The following is a 21901-nucleotide window of genomic DNA, read 5'->3' on the forward strand; positions in this document are numbered from 1 at the left end:
ATCGGGAGCTGCAATGTCGATTATGTCATCTCAATTAAAGGAATGTTGGTGAGACCCAGAAATATTTCTCTCTAGACCTAGTATCGGGCCTCGGGGTACTCTGGAGATCCGCCATGGATAGAGAAGTGTCTTGCAGGCCTGAAGGCCCCTTTGGTTTCCATGCTAGCCTTGGGTGGTGATGAAGCAGACACTTGTACCTCTGAAGGGCTACCATGTTCATGCTGGTAAGGCCTAAACAGTCCTTGGGCTGCTAGACACCTGATTTATATGATCTAGGGGAATGAGTCCTATGGGAGCTCAACCATTGTGTTCTAGAGGACTCTTTCTACCTACTGATTCCCTATCCTGGAGTTTATGCCTTATCTGAGAGAATGAGAGCATCCCTCAAAAAGAGGTTTCCTGATCGTATGCCGCAGCTTTTCTGGATGATTGTTCCTGAACAAGTGATTCAATAGATGAGCCCACTCTACTAGGCAAGTGCCTGTGTAGAGATGTGTGAGGGAGTGAACGTATGAATTTATGCTATGCGGAGTGTGTGCGCACAAGTTCTAGACTTCTCTTTCAACAAAGGACGTATGTCCATAGGGGAACAAGCCTGAGCGAAAGCAGTAGAGGGCACCTTTACAAGAGAACTTTCCCCAAGGGGGGAGTGTGCATGAAGATCAATGCACACACGAGTTGGTGAAGTATGCGATCGGGAAACCATCATTTCTACTTTAACAAATACTATTGGAGTCATTTCCTCAATTTACATTTCAAAACTTAGGTTGCCAGCCTCTGTGTATGCAACTTATTTTCTCGTTACAAAACAACACCCATTAAAAGAAACTGAATTAGCAACCTGACCTTTACAGTAGTAAACGAGATATAATATTACTGAAAATTTCTGAAGTATACATACCTTATTCTCAAATTACATCAACTTACGAAGAATTCTAAAATACTAAAAATTCGATATAATTTGTATTTTTCCAAGCTATATAAAACCTGAGTCATTTAATGGGATTACTTCTGGTCACCACTTCTGAGAGCAGAAGCAGTAAGACCTACCAGCCTTCACTCCTACGATTGGACAATAGCATCGCCTGCTCATCATACTTTATTTTGCTTGTGCTTGTGTCTTTGTGTTAGGACATTATTTGTGTTACAGAGTACATACCTTTCGACTATGTCGACCTCAATGAGTTCGTGTCCAGGCAGTAATGATCACCCTTGTGGAACCTTTATGAACAGGTTAGATGTGGATCCTCACCACCTTGGTAGGTCCGACAAGCAGAGAAAAGAGAAGTTCGATAGAATCTCTATTAAATGACTCAAAGGTTTGTATCCACGTAGGAATAAATACTGAAATATCAAACAAAGCTCACCTTTCTTGAGATGTATCATCACTTCCACACCACTTGTTGAACATCGTTAGCTGACGAACATCACCCGTGCCATCTCCATCTATCATGAGACGTCTTCTGATAATATCCTCTGTAGGAAATAATTAAGAAATATTGTAAATGAATCAAGCAACACAGAACCCATGAGAGTATTTTTAGAAACTGTAATAAAAAAAATGTGGAAGAATAATTACGATATCAAACTCTGGGACTTTGAAATTTCTTAAGATATTTACAGAGGCAAGATTCCCCAGTCTAATAATGAAAATGTATAAAATATTTCTATAATGTAACCATGCATTGTACATTGCAGAGAAAACAACAACATGATGAACAGGATGTACATTGTTAAAAAATTTTCAAATGTAAACACAGCTGAAATATGGACAATACTAGAGGGGTACTCAGTAGAGTGCAGACCTCCGCCACAGCAGCTTACTTCACAACCTTGACCTTTGACCTAGGTCTTTCAAAATTGAATCACTTCCACATCTTTACATAATTAATCCCCGATAGTTTCACTACTCTATGAATAAAATTATGACCTCCGCTACGGCAACTTATTCCTCGACCTTGACCTTTGACCTAGAATGGGGTTTTTAATCCCATTTTCTATGTCTTCATTTGCAGCAACAGTGTTCATTGTATTACAAATACTTCCTTACTTAAACGATTTATTGATTTTTGTTCAGCTGTATGCTCACGATTAAACATTATCTCACAGGATGACTATGTTTTGCTACGCGCGTTAAACCCCGTGGGCTAGTATTTTGGCATTATCAATCAAACAAACTTAAAGGGGTAAATTGCAGCTTCGCACTCCAGCATCGGTTCGAACATGGACTTGGCTTCCACTTCCAATGATCAGACTAAATATATCTCACACACTATTCAACCCTAACTTTTTATGGAGCCTCTGTATATCAGCAGCCAGTTCCTCCCTTGTGGATTAAAAATGGACATCAACTTACCTCAACTTTCACCCCAACCTAACCTACAAGCTGTGTCCTTACCAACTTACCTAACGGGGGAGGGGGCTAACGGCCCCTTGCGACCCCCCTTACACTGTCGTATTCTAAGTTAGACATAATAAAACATACAGGTGGCCGCTATCATACATGCACCCGCATTTTACTATTAACATAATCAATAAAATAAGAGCTATAGTTATATTGCATATTCCAATATCAAAAATAAATAAGAGGTTTAAAATGTAAAATGTAGAGCCCTTTACGATGTTCGAACAAATAACTTACGGCAGAAGCACCACCCATCAGCCTTTCTGTACTACTGGCAGCAGGAGACTTATGATACGGGCTATGGCCGCTATCATACACACACACCAGGGATATTTTTTATTAAAATCTATAATTTCATTAATACAGGTCTCCCCAGTAATATATGGTATTCAAAATGGTGCACTTGTAAAGATCTATTCAATTATGCGAGCTGCAATCTCCTAAATAATATTGCATCATTCTATAATTGACCTCAAAATTTTAATATTGTATATAAGTTTGGCCATAACTAATTTTACGCTCAACTTGATTGAGGGTATACTCACAGTATATTTTTGGTCGACCTGTCCCGGGAGCGCTCCCACAGTGACACCTTGATCCACGCTAATGAATGACCACCTGTTCTCCAACCCCCGGCCTCACCTCTCCACCACCACCACACACGACCGACACCTCAAACCACCGAACAAACAACCCACAAACATTCCCCTCTCTCTTTTCTTTTCTTCCAATAAAACATACAATGCCATATTAAAAAGGTCACTCAAAATTAGCAATATCTAAAACCAAAACCTTTATAGCTACAATTCCATAAAATTTCAAGACTGAAAATCAGCCACGTTTAAAACCTAGACTTCCTTGTCCACACAAGACATCTAAAATGAAGATCCATCAATCATAAAATATGTGAGTGAACACACCAACAAGACAACACTCAACCAAGCAACAACATTTAGATCTCAATATTCCCAAAGCGACCTGTACGAAATACAGTAAGCAACTGATCACCTGATACCCCCCTTTTTGTCAGGCAATTAGCAAGCTGGGATGATCCTGGTAACCATTTGACTTGTTTTACCTCACTTTTTAACATCTTCTTTATTGCCCCAAGATCAATTCTCAAACTTCTTCACTTACCAGTTTAGTAGAATAAATAGCCTCCACCAAACTCTTATTATCCACATAACCGACAACAGGAACTACGGCACTGGTGTCAATTTTCATCAACATTGATCTAAGGTAAAGTGCCTCCTCCAATCCTTCCAACAATGCTAAAGCCTCAGCCGCCAAAGTCGATCTAACTACCCTCTTTATCTTCTTTGCATGCCAGGTAAGAGGACTTGATCTATTCCCATCAGTAATAAAAATAACAATACCCAAAGAACTACTAACCCCATCAGGTAAATTAGCCAATGATGCATCAGTAAAAACATACAAAGACCAAGGATTATCTATGCATGGGAACAGAATATAAGACTCACTCTCTTGTAGTCTTCTCAAAACCTTTCTAGTCTTAACTAAATCCTCCACGGTTGCATGATTTACTCTAGTTGAAAGTTCCACCATATCAAAAGCCATATCAGGTCTTGAACCCAACACAATCCAATTGATTGCACCTACAATAGACCGATAACTTGTCTTCTCAAGTGCTGAAAGTTCCGCACCCCTTTGCGAAAGCCTTTCTTGATCTAATTGTTCCATCTCCACACTATCTACATAACTACTTTCATCAAACAAAATACCCTGTTTACTTTGCACTATTCTAAAACCCACATAAGAAAAATTACCTCCCTCAACCCTACCGGCAAGAAACCTCTCTCTCAAAGGTTCCATAACTTCCTCCCTAAAAACTCTCGTACCCGCATGCAAAAAGTCATCTATGTGAGTAACCAAAATGCCTTCAAGTTTTCCCTTTCCAGACAATTTGTAAAATAAACTTGGCTAAATAACACACTGTTGACATCCTAATCTTTGGATCTTCTCCCTAACACTCAAATAAAATTGTTTGGAAGCATCTCCCAAACCACAGAGGCACTTTTTTAGTTTCCACACCACACCCTCCACTCTCACCTCACAAGGAGAATGAATGTATACATCCCTCTCAAGGTCCCTTCCCTGAAGAAAAGCTGATTTAATATCCGTAGTTCTTATTTCCCACCCCAAACTACTATGAGATTCAGGGCCTCTGTAACACGGTTTTTTCGCAATAATTTTTTATCTATGAATTTCATAAATATAACGCTTCTTCAGAATGCACATTATATCTACACATAAATTTTGACTATATTCTGCATTACGTAGGTTGAATAAATTTGGTACGTATAATATAAAAGTGACGTTTTTTGTAGACGGGCCAACTTATTCAGAGAAAAGGTTTCGAACGCACTCGTTACGTAAGTTATGACGGCATTTCTTCCCTCTTTCTCGATCGATGATTGGCTATACGTAACGAAAGCTATACCTCTGCCAACAATGACGCAAAAGTTTAAATAAAAGCAAAGCAGTACACCTTTATGAACTCTGAAACCTCTCCACTGATAATTGTCATAATGAACAAACCAACAAAATATGTTAATAAATACAAAAACACTTCGATTATTAGTCGAACTCCCAAAATAAGTTTCCTAAGAAATTACAGTCTACTTTATAGGTCACAATCAGATTGACAAGGTGTAGGGAATAGTTGGTAATTTTCAAAAACGTAGTAGACAAGCTCATTGAAAACTGCTATATCCAATGTCAAGCAATTTTTATTTATTGTCTATCTACCTACCTATTTACTGAGAAAAAAAAATAGAAGCCGGTACCGTATTTTGGCTTTAAACCTTCTCCAATAATTATCGTCAGAATGAAGACTTCATGAGGCTCCACCCACTTTGGCCTCGTTATAATTCAGGATAACACTGAAGGCTATTCGTGGGCATTGTTGGATTATAAAATTTAAATTCTGGCTATAAAAACTCATTTCTCGAGTAGTTGTAAGAAGTGCTAAATGATCCCCAAGGATCCCAGCAGTTGGCCTAAACGTTTAATTCATGTATACTACTGTTGCGGCACTACTGCTACAGTAGTATTACTACGCTAGCACAGATACCCCACCCACATTTATGTATCGTTCCGCCATTCATAAAGTCTTTGTTATGTTTTTTTCACTGTGCAATAAGCCATGGCCTCCTCAGAAATTAAGTTTAACATTAGATGATAGGTAATTTCATTAAACTGACAAATTATGGCAACTGGGTATGTTATTGCCGTTGTTGAAGCTAAAGATAAAGTATGGTATCATTCCTTCATTGCATTATCATCTTAACTACTAATTGTTTGCTACATGTAGTAATTATTTTAAAGGATAAATTAATTATGTTCACTTTACTTCTATAAATTCCCATTAGATGTACAAATAAAACTGTTAAAACTATTCCTGATTTATTTACAAAATGCAGTCATGCCCAAAACATAGCCAACACGGTCGTACGGCCTAAGAAGAAGAAAATAAATCATATCGGATGATCCGTTGGTCTGATGGAGAATTTAGCACAAAATTCTTATTTTAACAAAATTAGTTATATAAAGACTGTTTACATACAATCTCTCTTTCTCTCTCTCTCTTGGTGGCATAGTGAATAGTTAATGGAAATGTTCAAAAGCCTGAATGACCTTACAAGTATTATAATCATATTACGCTAAATACAAATCAGACCATAAACATTGGATTTAAACTAGAAACTGAATAATTACCTATTCAGGCTATAGTAAATATGGCCACCTGCTTTCTCTTGACTGTATAAAGTTGCAAGTCGTAAGACAAATGCAGTTTTGCAACCACGGGGGCAATTCCAAATCCTGCTAGCCATTCTTGACTGTTATGGGTTTCAGAGCCGATGGAACAAGGTGAATGAGTGTCTGGTGGATGGGCGGGGCAAAATTTTGTCAAAAGGTGTTTACATTGCTTACGTAATGAATGTTTCCGACTCTTGGCTCGTTATCATTGGCCATGACGTCGGCTAGATCATTTTTACTCTATAAAAATTAAAACTATCGGGTTTAGGCTATTGATAAAGCTGACAAAATTTGTGTGTGGTTGTAAAATATACATATGTCAACTTTCAGCTACATCCGATGCTTTGATAAGGAGCAAAGTCCAAAAAACTGTGTTACAGAGGCCCTGAATCTCATAGTAGCTACCACTGTCAAAAATAATCTGATGGCACTCTTACCCACTGTTGGGGAATCGCTCTGAAAAGTACTTTTTTCTCAAACGTGCTTTTATCCTAGAATCCTTTCTCGTCAGAACCCACCTGGTTGAAATACACTTCTGACCCCAAAAAGGTACCTCATCATAAGTGCCAAAGTCACATAGTCTTTTCAACTCTGCTTGTTTTGCTTCCTGACACTCCGACGTGTTCTGTTCGGCTTTAGTAAGAGTTGTAGCATATATTTTCCAACAATCATTCTCACTTTCGTTTTCTGCTCCAACTGGTACCTCTGACTGCACCTCACTGCTTTCAACCCCATTATCAGTAGTATCAGCTTCCCTCAAATCTGACTGAGCAGACGATGTCAAGTCCCACTCCACATCAACATCACCATCTAACCCCCCAGCTTTATTACTTAAGTTCCCAGCACCATCAGATATAAATTCCCCACTGAACTCCAACCCCTGCTTAATAAGTCTATTTGGTGATACTCTGACAATTGCACCCCCATGCCTTACAAAGATCAACCTACCATCCTGACAAAACACCTTCCCAGGCCCAAGCTAACGATCATGACCCTCCCGTTTATAAAACACACAATCACCAGGCTGGAAAATTTGCTCTGCCACCCTAACCTTACTCCTCAGAGCCCTCCTCACTCTCTCCTTGGCTTCTGTCTGTATAAAGGCCTGCCTAGATGAATGTAGAGCACTAAGATGCCTTGCAAAAACCTCACTGGTGGTCTTGCCCTCCAATGCAGGAACCTTATCAGTCATAATGTTTGGAAGGTTACGGTTTTCCCCAAAAACCAACTGGTGGCTGCTCAAGCCATTCCACATCTGGAGGGAATTTCTTGCCATATTTGACCACTTCAACAACACATCTATAGGAGTTCGAGGATATTGAACTTTTAATTTAACAAGCATCATGTCAGTGACTGCATGTATTCGCTCACACAACCCATTCTGAACCGGACTTTCCGCAGCTGTTGTGTTAACCCTTACATCTAAAACTGAAGCTACATCCCTCATCTCATCTGAACTGAATTCCCCACCATTATCATGCAGTACCCCTACCATAACCCCAAAAGTTCCCACCCAAAGTTTCATTATCTGATCAATCACATTAGTGGTTTTCTTCCTATCTATGAAAGCTGACTGTGTGTATCGAGACCACATATCTATAAGATAAAGAATCCATTTTCCCTCCTGCCAATGTTTCAAATCCATAGCAACAACCTGATTAAATTTTTTGCCATGGGCAAACCAACCACTGGTCTCGGTGGAGTTCTCTTAAATTGCTTACACAAAACACAGTTATTCTCAATTCTCTCCAAATCACGGGCATACTGTTCCGGCCAGATCCCCGCATCCCTCAACAAAGCTTCAAGCTTGCTTTGCCTCGGGTGAGCAAACTGTCTATGCAACTTTAATAGTGTCTTTAATCTTTCAGAATCTGAAAGCTCATCAAGTTTTACCGAGTTTACATACTCAACATTGACATCATTATCAAGAGGAATACAATAATGTCCACAAGAAGTAATATTCAAGACTACTGGTTTGCCTAAAATCTCCGCAGAGTCGTTTTCAATATCCATCTTTACCTTGGCAGTTTTCATAGCCTGCCTTGATAGCAACAAAGGAATGTCAGAATCAACTATGTCAGTTTTAATTGTTACCTTATTCCCAACTAAGGAAGCCGGTAGACTACACTCCCCAAGAGACTTCAACTGAGTACCCCCCCCCCCCCCCCCCAAAAAAATTTGAACACCCTATTACTATCTGTGGTCTCGACTAACAACCTATCCTCCTCACTCAATGTACTCAAATAACCCTGAAGCCATGTTTTACCACAAACGGTACTTGAACATGCACTGTCTAAAACAGCACAGCTACCCGCCTCAATCCCAAATCTTGCAATCTCGGATTTATCAAATCCCATGAACAACACTCTACTCTCATCAGCACTAGCACCCACTCCACACTCATTACTAACTTCATCAAACCCTACATCCTGACTAGTTATGTGTACACGGTTTAGTCTTTCCCAACTATCTGGGCAGTCTTTCACAAAATGTCTAAAAGAACCGCAACTTTTGCAAGTTAAAGGTCAACCATCTGGTCCAGTTGGGTTCACAGGCTTCTTCCCACGCTTGCCAAAACCAGAGTATCTACTTACACCCCTGCCACGCCCAGTCTTTGTGTTACCATGCCATGGTTTAAAATTCCTTTGTTCAGAAGCTATATAGGTCGGTTCTAACTTAATAACCTCGGAATCCTGGCTAAGCCTATTCCCTCTCCTATGAATTATGGAGCCATTGTAGGGTGCCGGCCAGGTCCGTTTTCAACCATAGAAAATGGGAATATTATAAAGTGGGGTGGACTGTGGCCGCCGTTCTAAAATCGAGTTCGTAGAAAACGGGAATATCCAGAACTGTGGCCGTCGTTCTAAAAACGATTTTGGCGGGAGAAGCTAACTTAAAAAACCCACCTAACCTATGCTAAAAGCCGTATCCTTACCCAGGGGGGCTTCGCCCCCCCCCCCCGGACCCCCCCCACCCTTACACAACAGTTTCCTTGCCTACGACTACGACGGGAGAAGCTAACTTAAAAAACCCACCTAACCTATGCTAGAAGCCGTGTCCTTACCTACGAGTACGACGGGAGAAGCTAACTTAAAAAACCCACCTAACCTATGCTAAAAGCCGTGTCCTTACCCGGGGGGGCTGCAACCCCCCCGGACACCCCCCTTACACAACAATAATATTAACTAAGTAGTTATATACTGAAATCCATGTGTACTTACATGATTATAATTCGTAATCGCTGAATTCCGAATCTTCGGGGTACGCGCTGACGATCTTCTTTCTGACTTTTGATGGGCGGGATGGACCGGGAGTTATGGAGGGTCCAGGAGAAGTGCGTGTAGCGGCCGTTGTTGATGGGGTTTGGCAAGTTTTGAGAGGGTAAACACGATTGATTAATTTCAAGAATGCCTTCAGTTGACACTCTGATCCCTCTAGATATCGCTTGCGAACACAGTAATTTGAAAAATAACTGTCATACATGTGTTTCCGTGTGCCGAAAGCAGGTATGACAGTCCTTTTCAAAACGTGCCACTGCGATTCTATAGAGTTAGTGTGTACACTGCGATCGTCCGGGTTCACAAAGTGAATGCTATGATTAACTGTGAGATGCTGAAAAAATTGATTCTTTATATTCTTATAAGACTTCCAACAATCCGAAATAATAGTAGTTTCGGGATGGACGAATTCTACTAATATAGGAATCAACGTCTCAGCCGAACGATGCTCGACAACCTGGAAAAACGTCTCACGTGTTTGCCGATCAATCCTTCCAAACACCCAAGCACCATCGACCTTATCCCCCCGGCCGTACTTCTGTTTGCCAAACTTGCTCTCATCTATCTCCACCACGTGACCAGGACCGCCAATCTTCTTATTGTCTATCAAAAGAATATCGGAACACACGTCCCGGCAAAAGTTGTACCAATCCACGAGAGTATGAGAGGCAAACTTTTTATACATCTGGCGAATGGTGTATTGGGGAAATTTATAAACAAAACCACAGACGAGGATAAAAACATCCTGGCACGACAACTGGGATCTTTCAAAAAAACTGCCACGTTTCAAACTAATCTTTTTTCGGCACTTGTGATAATTACACCGCCAAAAGTACGTGTTTTCACCGTTTCTTGATTTGCCGTCGTACTTCTTAGTGACTTCGCCGATATTGCACTTAGAACACACACCGGAAAAATCACCTAACAGGCCTTTGAAATACAAGTAATCACTGAAATTGTTAGTGGCCATGAAACTAAACACTTGAAAAAAAGTAGGGTCGTTAATTTGGTCGAACTTAATTATATCTTCACAAACACGAGATGTAGCACCGGACGACATGGTGTCTGCACTAGAAAGAACGAGCGTGCTTCGTGTGAGGTATGGTATGATCGAGATTTTTGAATTCTTGAATTCTGATTGGGCAAAAAAATGCCCTTAGGCTAATCCGCAGGTCAAGTGGGGTCTCATTGGGTCGTTTCAAAAGTACCGCGGCCGTGATTAGTTCGGTAATTTGCCACTACAGCGGTGCTATCGCTATCGTAACGCCAACTACAGCTAGTTTTTTTAACTACGGGAGCGAGAAGATTCGTGGCCGGAGTAAGAACTCGAGCCACATATAAATTTTCAGGTAATTTAGGGTTTTCGGCAAAAAACATAAAAGTGTGCGATTAAGCACATATTTAAGATCCGTAGACCATTTCCAAACGATCTTATTCTATACAAGATAACAGTGGGAGCGATAATAAACAAAATATGGGGGGGTGGCCGGAGCGCTACAAACTACCCTGAATTTTTTTTAGAGATCTCTTAGCCTGCTCATACAATGTGATTTTCTCTTAATAATTCATACCAGAGATGACTAGCAATTTCTCTGCTTTATTCAACCTTGCCTTCCTCAGCAATTTGAATGCAAGAATTTCAGATGGCAATTTAAGAGTGTCAGTTTTAATTCGATTGTACTTGAGATCAAAATCAGTGATAAATTGACCAGTATCCTCACTAGAACCTCTGCAATAGTCCTCGAAATCTTCAAACTTTTGCAAATTATCCTCAAACTCATCCTTCCCAAACTGTTCATCTAGAAATGTAATCAAATCCCTAACACCATCAACACCCTTTAGCGTATCCAAGCTTAGATTCTCAAAAACTTTCTCCCTCAAATTAAAATCATCAGTCTCGGGCAAACTCAAAGCCAACACAATACCCCGTTTCTCCTCTTTAACATCTGTTACCACTTGCCAAGCCTCTACTTTCTTAATCAGAGAATAATTTTTATCTCTCCTAAATTGTGGAAGTGGAATTTTACCAGTCGCCATCTCAACACAATAATACAGTTAAGCCTAAGTCACCTAAATCACAAAAAATCTGTTCACTTAACACCTTAACACTACAGCAAACAACCTCACAATACAACACAATTAGACCTAGCCCAGCCTAACCTCAACCATGAAATCAACACCAATGCAACCAGCTCAGGTCCATAAGGCTAGCACCAAAAAACTCAATATCCACACTTTAAATAATTCGGCTAGGTAAATTTTTACAGTAGTTCCAACTCCATTTTTGTAGAGTAATTATATATTTTCGTGTGTGTTTTAATGTGTTGTGAATGGTTACGATAGTAATAGTTCGGGGAAATAAGTTGTTTTTCAGTTAGTAGCTTATACCCCCCTACTACATCCCACAATTGTTAACCAATTAAATACAAGTTACTTGATCAACTCTCATAGCAGCCTATATTTTACTGTATTTTTGTGTTGCAGGTGTTTTGATACCCTTTGTATCTAACTAGTAAGATTTTAGTATACAATATCCCTAGAGAAGTAGTGTTTGTGGGTTGTTTGTTCGCTGGTTTGAGGTGTCGGTCGTGTGTGGTGGTGGTGGAGAGGTGAGGCCGGGGGTTGGAGAGCAGGTGGTCACTCATTAGCGTGGATCAAGGTGTCACAGTTCGGTAGACCACGGGATGGCCTGATGAAAAAATTCGGAGTGCTTTATTTTTAGCTGCGTTTTCTGTGGAGGATTGTTTCATAAAGTGGACCATTGTGCGAATAGTGTATTACCCAATTTTCCACACTCACCATCCGCCATTTTGAAGTCTTCCAGTGGATCTTATTCAATTAATATATTAACAGAACAGCAAAACGCCGTTCTAGAGAGGCCAGTAACCGTGAAGAAACCAATCAGGTCTCGTTGTTAATACTGAATCAAGTTATAATAATTTAGAGTAGAACAAACACGACAAATTAACAGACTACAACAATTCGTGACGGCGTTTGCAAGTAGTAACTAGTAACGACTGACGCTTCTTCTTCTTCTTCTTCTTCTTCCTCTTCTTCTTCTTCCATTTTAGTAGATCTGGCCCACTTCTTGGAGCCAATGTACTCCCCTGTAAATATGATAAAAGATAAAATATTAGATCTGATCAATACAGTTGATAAATTTTAAGTGTTAGTCTGTTAGTAAAAGTTAACTCCTTCACCGGATGTTATGAATGATAATATGTTCACTCACCCACATGAGGCTTAGTACCTTTAATTCAAACAATATCCATGCTCCCCTTCCATTGATTTTGTTTTTATAGTGCAATATATATATATATATATATATATATATATATATATATATATATATATATATATATATATATATATATATATATGTGTGTGTGTGTGTGTGTATATATATATATATATATATATATATATATATATATATATATATATATATATATATATGTGTGTGTGTGTGTGTGTGTGTGTGTGTGTGTGTGTATATATATATATATATATATATATATATATATATATATATATATATATATATATATATATATATATATCACACTTTATTAAAACCATTTCCATTTAAATACATTTACATTTATTTATGGTCAAAACAACCTCCTGTGGTTTGTCTATGACAAAATCGTTGCATTAAATGTAATCTCTTTACAAAAGAACATTTGTGTGGGTTTAGGGACTAAATTTAATCCTTATTCCTCTGTTGGATAATTAATTTTCCAGATTATTATAATGTGTTTAGTAAATTAGTTTTGGTTAGAAATCTTACAAGAGCAGTTTTCACCCTTTCCTGTACATCATTTTCTTCGTGTTTTCCTAACAGATTATTCATAGAGCAATTCAATTTGAGTCCTGCATATTCTACTTTTAGATCCTTTCTTTGCAGATTATATTTCTTACAATTTATCATTACGTGTGAAACGTCCTCTACTACATTGCATGTGCTACCCAAAGGTGTATTTGTCATCTTGAATTTATGTAAATATGCATTTACTCTAACATGTCCAATTCTCAAATTTCCCATTACGGTTTCTATTTTCCTATTTCTACAATAAGCTGTCTCCCAATCTTCTATAATAGGTTTAAACGTACCGAACCACTTACTTGATTTTATAACATTCCACTCCATTTGCCAGGTTTCTATCATCTTTCTCTGTATTATTGTTTTCTTCTCTGTCATCGACAAGTGGTTGTTGATAGTACAGGGGTTATTTAACCCTTGTTTAGCGGTTGCATCTGCCAGCTCGTTTCCCAGAATTCCTTTGTGGCTTGGAATCCACTGCAGTTTTACAAAATTGTAATTGCTATTCGTTTCGATTAGCATCTCCTGTATACTGTGCACTACTGTTTTGAATCTTTTTGTATAATTATTATTTATCATTGAAATAGCGGACAATGAATCTGTGAATATTAGTCTCTTTGCTCCTGTAATTACCCCCTGTCCATTTCAGCGCTTCCCATATAGCAAATAATTCAGCACCCAGAATAGACGTTGCTGGGTTTAATCTAAAACTACAATGAAAGTCAAGGCTGGGAATAACATAGGCAGCTGCACATGACCATTCCTCACTATGTATTTCTTTTTTGGACCCATCCGTATATATGTCTAAATGGTTAAGATACTTTTCCTCTTTCATTTTATAGAACTCTTGAATAAATTTGTTATTAGGTTCTTCCTGATCAATGTCACCCATTGGGTTAATACCAAGATACTTACCAATACATTGCCAGGGGGCGGCAACGGGAAATGCCCTTTCTTCCCGTTGCATCTCTAACTTCAATTCCCACCTAATCATAATGTCTTGTACCCTTAATATAAATTTTTTTTTTTTTAATAACCTGAGTTCCATCCTCTGCCGTCTAGTCTTTATTCGTTTAGAACTTCCTGGCTAGTTGGGTGATTCTTACTTAACTGTTTTAATTTTACATAGTAAAGCAACATTTTGTACTGTATTTTTATTCTTACTGGTGTCACATTACTTTCAACTTGTAGTGATACAATGGATGATGTATTCTTGGCTCCCAGTGCTATTCGTAAAGCAATATTTTGTAGTTTTTTTCCCAATTTTTCTAAGTTACTTCTAGCTGCTGACGAATATACTTCAATTCCATATTCAATTTTGCTTAAAATGTAAGCCTTATAGAACATCAGCAAAGTTTTCCTATCTGCTCCCCAGGTGTAAGAAGAAATCGCCTTTAATAAATTCATTCTCTGGTAGCATATTGCTCTTACCTGGTTGATGTGATGTGTCCAAGTGAGGTCTGGACTGTCCCATACTAATCCTAGATACTTGTATTTACATACCCAATCAATTATATTGTTGTCAATTTTGATTTTAGGTAAGATATTTATTTTTTGTTTGTGAAATACAGTATCTTGAATTTCCAGACAAGCCATCTCAATTGTATCTGCAGTTACAAAGAAGCAAGTATCATCTGCAAATTCTGAACTTTTGACTGGTTCTACGTTTGGTATGTCACTCATCATGATATTGAATAATGTAGGACTTAAGACTGAGCCTTGAGGAACCCCTGATCTATTTTTTTCTAGGGTTAGAATATTTTTCTACATTTACTACATATTCCCTATCTTTCAAAAAGCATTCATGCCATGCTAACAGTCTCCCTGTGACCTTTCGTGCGAGTTTATACATCAGAGCTGTATGGTTTATTGTATCATAGACACTCTGTAGATCAAAGAAAACAACTACTGTTACCTTACGATTTATTAATGAAACTCTTACCTCATGCTCCAGTCTAACCAACTGGTCTGTTGTACTCCTAGTTTTTCTGAATCCACTCTGGTTTCTTCCCAATTGTTCGTTATTTTCTAACACCCAGTATAAGCGTTTATGGACCATTCTTTCCATTAGTTTGCCGAAGCAAGATAACAATGCGATTGGTCTGTAGGATTCTGGTAGTTTCTCAGGTTTTCCAGGTTTTAGTACCGGCCAGATCATACTGTTTCCACATCTTAGGATAACTTATAAATCTCCCGCTTTTATTAATAAAACCCAATACTTGATGACGTTTCCCCTTTGACATATTTTTGATGAATTTGTTATGAATTTTGTCTAACCGTGTTGCACTTTCATTTGGCAACTCTTTGATGCACTCTTCTAGCTCGGCCATTGAGAATAATTTGTTGTAATCCTGAAATTCATTATTGTGTTTTGCTATTTTAACCCATTCAGTCATTTCCCTCTCTGACTCTAATTCAATTGCCACACACAAATTTTTCACAAAGGCTTCTGCTAGCAATTCTGCCTTTTCTATCGGATCGAAAATCGATTTGTTTTCCCCATTAGTTAGTGAATGGTTATCTCTAACTGGAATTCCCTTAATCCTATTATTAGTGTTCCAAACTTCTTTCTGAGGTGTATTCATATTCATTTTACCTGTGTAATTACCCCCAAGAAACTCTTTTTGTAACTTTATTACATTTCTTCACTACTGCTTCTTTTTTGCGGAAGTCGATTTTATTGCAGGTGGTTGGGTGTTTGGTGAACAGCTTTCTTGCTCGTCGCCTCTCTGCCACTGCCTTACTGCATTTCTCGTTCCACCATGGCTTGTTATATTTAATACTTACCTTCTCATTAGTTTGTCTGATATTCTTTTCACTAGATTTGATCATTCTATTGCTGAAATCTTGTATTTCACCATCCAGTTCCGATGTTTTTGCCACTCAGGTTCAGGTGCCACTTCTATTGCGTCAATATCATTATTCCACTTTTGCCAGTTAACATCTTCCAACACCCACCTCTTTCTTTTCCATAAGCCAGTTTGTTCAGTTTCCAAGTCACTATATATTAAGATTGGTGTGTGATCACTACCTCTGTCAGGTAGCTCTTTTATATTAAAATAATTCGCAATTGTGGATGAACTGAAACATAAATCTATTGTTGAAAATGTCCCTGTAATAGGATTTAGTCTTGTAGGTAGTCCCGGTGGAGTAATTAGTACTAAATTGTCGTGATCATTAAATACTTCCACTATCCTTTTCCTGCTGTTGTTGATTTTGTTTTCGGCAATATCAGGTTCCCACAAGGAGTGATGAGCGTTAAAATCCCCTACAACTGTAAAATTTCCCCTAAGTTTCTCTATGTAATAAACAAATTCCTCTTTAGTCAACCTGTCACTAGGGTTATACACATTTACTATATCCAAATTACCTCTTTTGAGTTTGGCTGTGATGTGTTGAACTTCCATATTACCATTTGGCAGTTCTGTGGTGTTTCCCACTACATAACAAACGTCACGTCTAATAAGGATCATTACCCCCACCCCCATTCTTTGACCTACTCTGTCTTTCCTTAGAACTCTATAGTTTATAAACTTTACCTGTTGATCGTCTTTCAAAAATGTTTCACATACAAAGCAAACACGTGGTTTGACACTGTACAACATCAGTTTTAACTCCGACAGATTGTTACACACAATTATCACTTAATGACTGCTCAAAGTGATTTTGAATTAAGAAATCATGGAACATATTATTCCAATTTCTGCCTGATTGCTTTAAACCATACAGAGATTTATTGTTTCCAAACCAATTGTTCATTATTACTACCTGTCTCAATGTAACCTTCAGGCTGTTGAACAAATATTTCACAATCAATATCAGAATTAAGATAGGCAGTTTTAAAATCCATACAATGCACAATTAAATCATATTGTACTGCCAATTGCATAAGCATTCTAATTAAGGTCATACGCACTGTAGGAAAAAAAGTATCAGTATAATCAACACCTTCAGTTTGGGAATACCCTTTTGCAACATAGTGAGATTTATATTGCTCTTCACCATTTAACCCTTCTTTAATGGCATATACCCATCGTCCACCTACAATACAACGGTTGTTTGGTAAACTACACAATTCGTAAGTGTTGTTATCTCTCAAAGACGGAATTTCATCATCCATTGCAGCTATCCATTTGTGAGCCACATTTGAATTTAATGCCTCTCTATAGCTTTCAGGAATTTCAGTTACTTTACAACAATAATTAACAGAATAGCCCAGTAAATCAACATTATCAGGATCAAGATATTCTTCAAGATATTTGGGAGTAGTTCGCTCCCTACTTTGGTAACGGGACTCTCCTTCCCTTTCAGTTTCAGTCAAATCTGTATTAATTTCACTATGCTCATCTTCAACAAGGATATGTTTAGAAACAGGATCACTTTGATTATCATTAACAGTTGTTTTCTTTTCATTGCAAATGACATTCTCATTATCAGAATCAGATTCACTATCTTCTGATTCACCATCTTCCTTTAGACTTTGGGATTTATTAAAATTGAATTTATCAGTAAAATGTACTAACCTAACCTTTCTCAAACTGTCAGTTCCTGGATAATATACAAGATAAGCAGGACTGTATGAATCATAGCCAACAAATATTCCCTTTTCACATCTTGGATCTAGCTTAGCTTTCTTTTCTACATAAGCATAACACAGGGAACCAAAAATATGCATATTTTCAAGTTTAGGCTTCTTAGACGTTAACACATCATATGGGGTTTTATCTAGTCTAGAATTGTAGCATCTATTCCTTATATAAGCAGCTGCCCTAACAGCATAATTCCACATGAATTTTGGTAACTTTGCTTCAATTAAGAGACATCTAGCCATTTCAAACAATGTACGCCACATTCTCTCAGCAGTACCATTTTGGTGTGGTGAATTTGGTGAAGAAAATTCTTGCTTAACCTTATTACTTATCAGAAATTCTTTAAATTCTGAAGAAGTAAATTCTCCTCCATTATCACACCTTATTCGTTTAACAACACCATAAGAACTAGTGTCAGCAAGGAATTTCTTAGTAGCATTAAGTGCATCACTTTTCTGCTTCAAGAAATAAACAAAAACAGATCCTGAATAATCATCTACAAAAACAATACAATATTTAGATTTTTCCCTTGATTCAATACTCATTGGTCCAGCAAGATCACAATGTACAAATTCCATGTTACTCTTTGCTCTCTCATCTGGTAATCTGTTCCTAGATAAATGCATTTTACCTTCATGACAAGTTATGCAATCAAAATTACTTTTGTCACTAATTTTCATACCCTCAGCTTTATCTTCTAACTTCAAAATGTCTTTAACATTGCAGTGTCCCAAAACCTTATGCCACAGTTGCCACTCCTCTAGTGAACGAGATTTACATGAGCTTACATTATATAGATAATATAGCGTACCTTTCTTATTTATTTCAAAAGACACACCATTTGGGCTTATCAACTCAGAATGATTAGGATTAAAGCTTACTGTAGCTCCTTTACTAACAGCTGATTGTACAGAAAATATATTCTGCTTAAAAGTGGGCATATACAAGGCATTATCAAGAACAACATTTTGTTTTACAGTATACCATTTGTATCATAAAATGGATTTTGAGCGAAGCGAAAAATCTATTTTTGGGTGAGATAGCCATGATGTCCTGATGGAAGGTTCCTTCAGTAGCTTCCTAGGGTATATTTAACTACAGTGGATATTCCCAGAGAATTAAACTAAAGGTTATCACAGAATTCTAACTTCTGGTGCGAGTACCCTAAAGGTTTCCCTCTAGGATATCGTATATCAACAGGGGACGCATGTATTAACACGCCACATAGCTATCTGCACCCCATATAGAGTTAACACTTCGATATGGAAAGGTGGCTGAGTAACTGAGGAGCCGTTCGAAAGTTACTCTCATCCGTGGCTACTTTTGGTACTCGAGACGTAAACAAATGGGCGACATTGCTAAATGACGTCACGTCCGTCCTCATCCTTTCGCCTGTAGCTTCTACGCTAAGTCGGATTTTTCCCAAGTGCCTCTTTTATCTGCTTACATCGCCGTAATGTCGCAGCCTTCAGCCTTGCCTTCTTCTGGAAAGTTGAGTACCAGGTCCTAGTATTGTTTTTTTGGGCTCAAGCCCTGACGTCCTGATGGAAGGTTCCTTCAGTAGCTTCCTAGGGTATATTTAACTACAATGGATATTCCCAGATAATTAAACTAAAGGTTATCACAGAATTCTAACTTCTGGTGCGAGTACCCTAAAGGTTTCCCTCTAGAATATCGTATATCAACAGGGGACGCATGTATTAACACGCCACATAGCTATCTGCACCCCATATAGAATTAACACCTCGATATGGAAAGGTGGAGAATAACTGGGGAGCCGTTCCACAGTTACACTCATCCGTGGCTGCTTTTGGTACTCGAGACGTAAACAAACGGACGCCATTGCTAAATGACGTCACGTCCGTCCTCATCCTTTTGCCTGTAGCTCCTTGCTTAAGTCGGATTTTTCCTAAGTGCTTTTTTCATCAGCTTACATCGCCATTATGTCGCTACCTTCAGCCTCGCTTTCTTCTGGAAAGTTGAGTACCAGGTCCCAGTATTGTTTAAATAAGCTCTAGCCGTAAAGTAACTTCTACTTTTCGTAAAATATTGTGTTTTGTGGCAGAGCTGTGCCGATACCGGACGCACCATTTTATGGCGTCGCTGTTCATGTTGCATGCTTTATTTAGTTAGCCAGAACACCCCTCTCCGGTCATTTAACTAATTAATATTATTAATTATTTAGTCTTCATAGCTAGGAAATACTTATATCGTGTTTTAGCGCTCATCAGACTCGGTCGCCGTTCGACCCCATACTAGATCGCTAGCTTAGCCCCTAGGCTGGATAGCCTAGTGCTTGTTTTCATGCATGATATATATCAGTGTTCCTAGGTTAAGTTATGAAGATTGTGGCATTGTTAAACATACTATTAACTGTGATGTAAGTGTTTTCGCCTTCGGGGACCATATAGGGGACTGTGTTGATTGTGTATCATTCCATCCTAACCTGATGTAGGAACCCCTATATGCTCCCTATCCCCCTGCCTGCGGGCATTCCCTCTGTGTAGTCTTGCTTCCCCTTCTATATAGGGGAATTTTGTCTACAAACAGAGTAATTATCGCTTCTCTGCCTACCCTAAAGGAATGACCCTCCCTTAGGGTCGTGACCGAGAAATAAGGAAGGGCCCTGCCCTTCCTCAGTTGCACCTGGTTGGGTTACTCCTTCCTCCCTGCAACTTGCGATGTGTCTTTCAAGCTTTCCTAGCCTAGGATTTAGCCCTCCTTCTCTAGGTTAAGCTCTGGGGGTTGACTCTGCCCTATTATAGTTTGAGACAGTACTCCTGTACCGTTCTCATTCTGGGCTACCTAACCTAGGTTAGGGAGTGTTCTCCCTTACCTAGGTGGCCGTTCTCATACAATCTCTCCTCTATAGAAAGACCTTTTCTTCCCCCTCCCCACCTATCCCTTTGGTGTAGGCTTGCCTACACACATCTGTCCTTAGTCCTACAACTCCTCCCTTGGGTGGAGTGGTAGGGCTAACATTGTTCTCCTGCTGAGCTGGCCGCTCTGGTACACATACCCTTCGTAGCGTTCTATGGGGGTGGTTGCCGGCGGCGGTCCGGCCGGCAGGGGATTCCCCCCTCTTAAGTGCCCTCTAACCCTCCCTTGGGTTACCCCAGGCACCCGGCCGACTGCCGGCTCCCTGCCGCCGGAAGCTAGGAGTATCCACTCCTATCATGAGTGTACTCTCTCCGGAGGGATGCCGGAGTGGTATGGGATCTTACCCCTTTCATCCCTCCTTACCTTTCTCTCTTTCTATCCTGGTGCCGGTCCCTTGCCGCCTCTACTGCCGGCGATAGCCGTCACTACCTCAGGTGACATTCTTTCATAAGATGCCTCCCCCCTCTAAGACGTCGGCCTTCCGTGTGCCGGAGGCTGCCGCCTTCCGTCGACATACACCCGACGTCCCACCCCTCATCTTACCTAGTAACAGGCGGCCGACTTTCGGAGCCGGCCACCGGCATGCGGGCATTGATTGCCGGCAGTCTAGGTATACAACCATATTCATATCTATCTTATGAATTGATCCAAAGTCAACCATGCCGTCAGCCTTCGGCTGCCGGATCCGCCGCCCCCTGCCGACGACCCGCCACTATGCCGGCGGTTGCCACGATGGTATTATACTTTAGATACTCAGTGTGTCTGTCTTGATGCCTTCCACCCTGCAGGACCAGCCTCCGGCGTACCGTCGGTCTGCCGGCACCCTCCTGAGACGTTAAGGGACATGCACCCCTTCCATGCCTGCCGGCAACATGCCGACAGTCAAAATACTGCAGCCAGATGGCTTGGCCACTTCTATATATAGGTATTGTCTTACCATCCAAGATTGTGGCTATGCTGTTTGATTGCACATTACAATATTCCAGCATACTCTGTGTGTCTTAGTGCAGTCGATTGCCGGAACCTACATTTAATAAGAGGTTTTCTCCTATACCCCTTCTCCTCTAGGGATCTGAGTGGTCTCAGACCCTGCTAAACTCTGCGGGCAATTACTGTTAGAAGCTTAGCTCGGCTTATCCATATGGAT

General features: G+C 39.5%; 1 protein-coding gene across 1 annotated transcript in view; it reads right to left on the reverse strand.

Moving 5' to 3' along the window:
* Positions 1 to 12501, reverse strand: part of LOC137625890 (THO complex subunit 7 homolog) — a 28221-nt gene extending 15720 nt beyond the window's left edge. Inside the window, exons 1-2 of the mRNA XM_068356843.1 lie at positions 12262 to 12501; positions 1368 to 1476 (exon numbers count right to left, since the gene is read on the reverse strand). Coding sequence (XP_068212944.1) covers positions 1368 to 1476; positions 12262 to 12271 — 119 coding nt within the window. The 5' untranslated portion in view covers positions 12272 to 12501. The remainder of the gene's footprint in view (positions 1 to 1367; positions 1477 to 12261) is intronic.
* Between the last annotated feature and the right edge of the window lie 9400 nt (positions 12502 to 21901).

The sequence above is a fragment of the Palaemon carinicauda genome, chromosome 2 (genome assembly GCF_036898095.1).
Source record: "Palaemon carinicauda isolate YSFRI2023 chromosome 2, ASM3689809v2, whole genome shotgun sequence".
Taxonomy (NCBI): domain Eukaryota; kingdom Metazoa; phylum Arthropoda; class Malacostraca; order Decapoda; family Palaemonidae; genus Palaemon; species Palaemon carinicauda.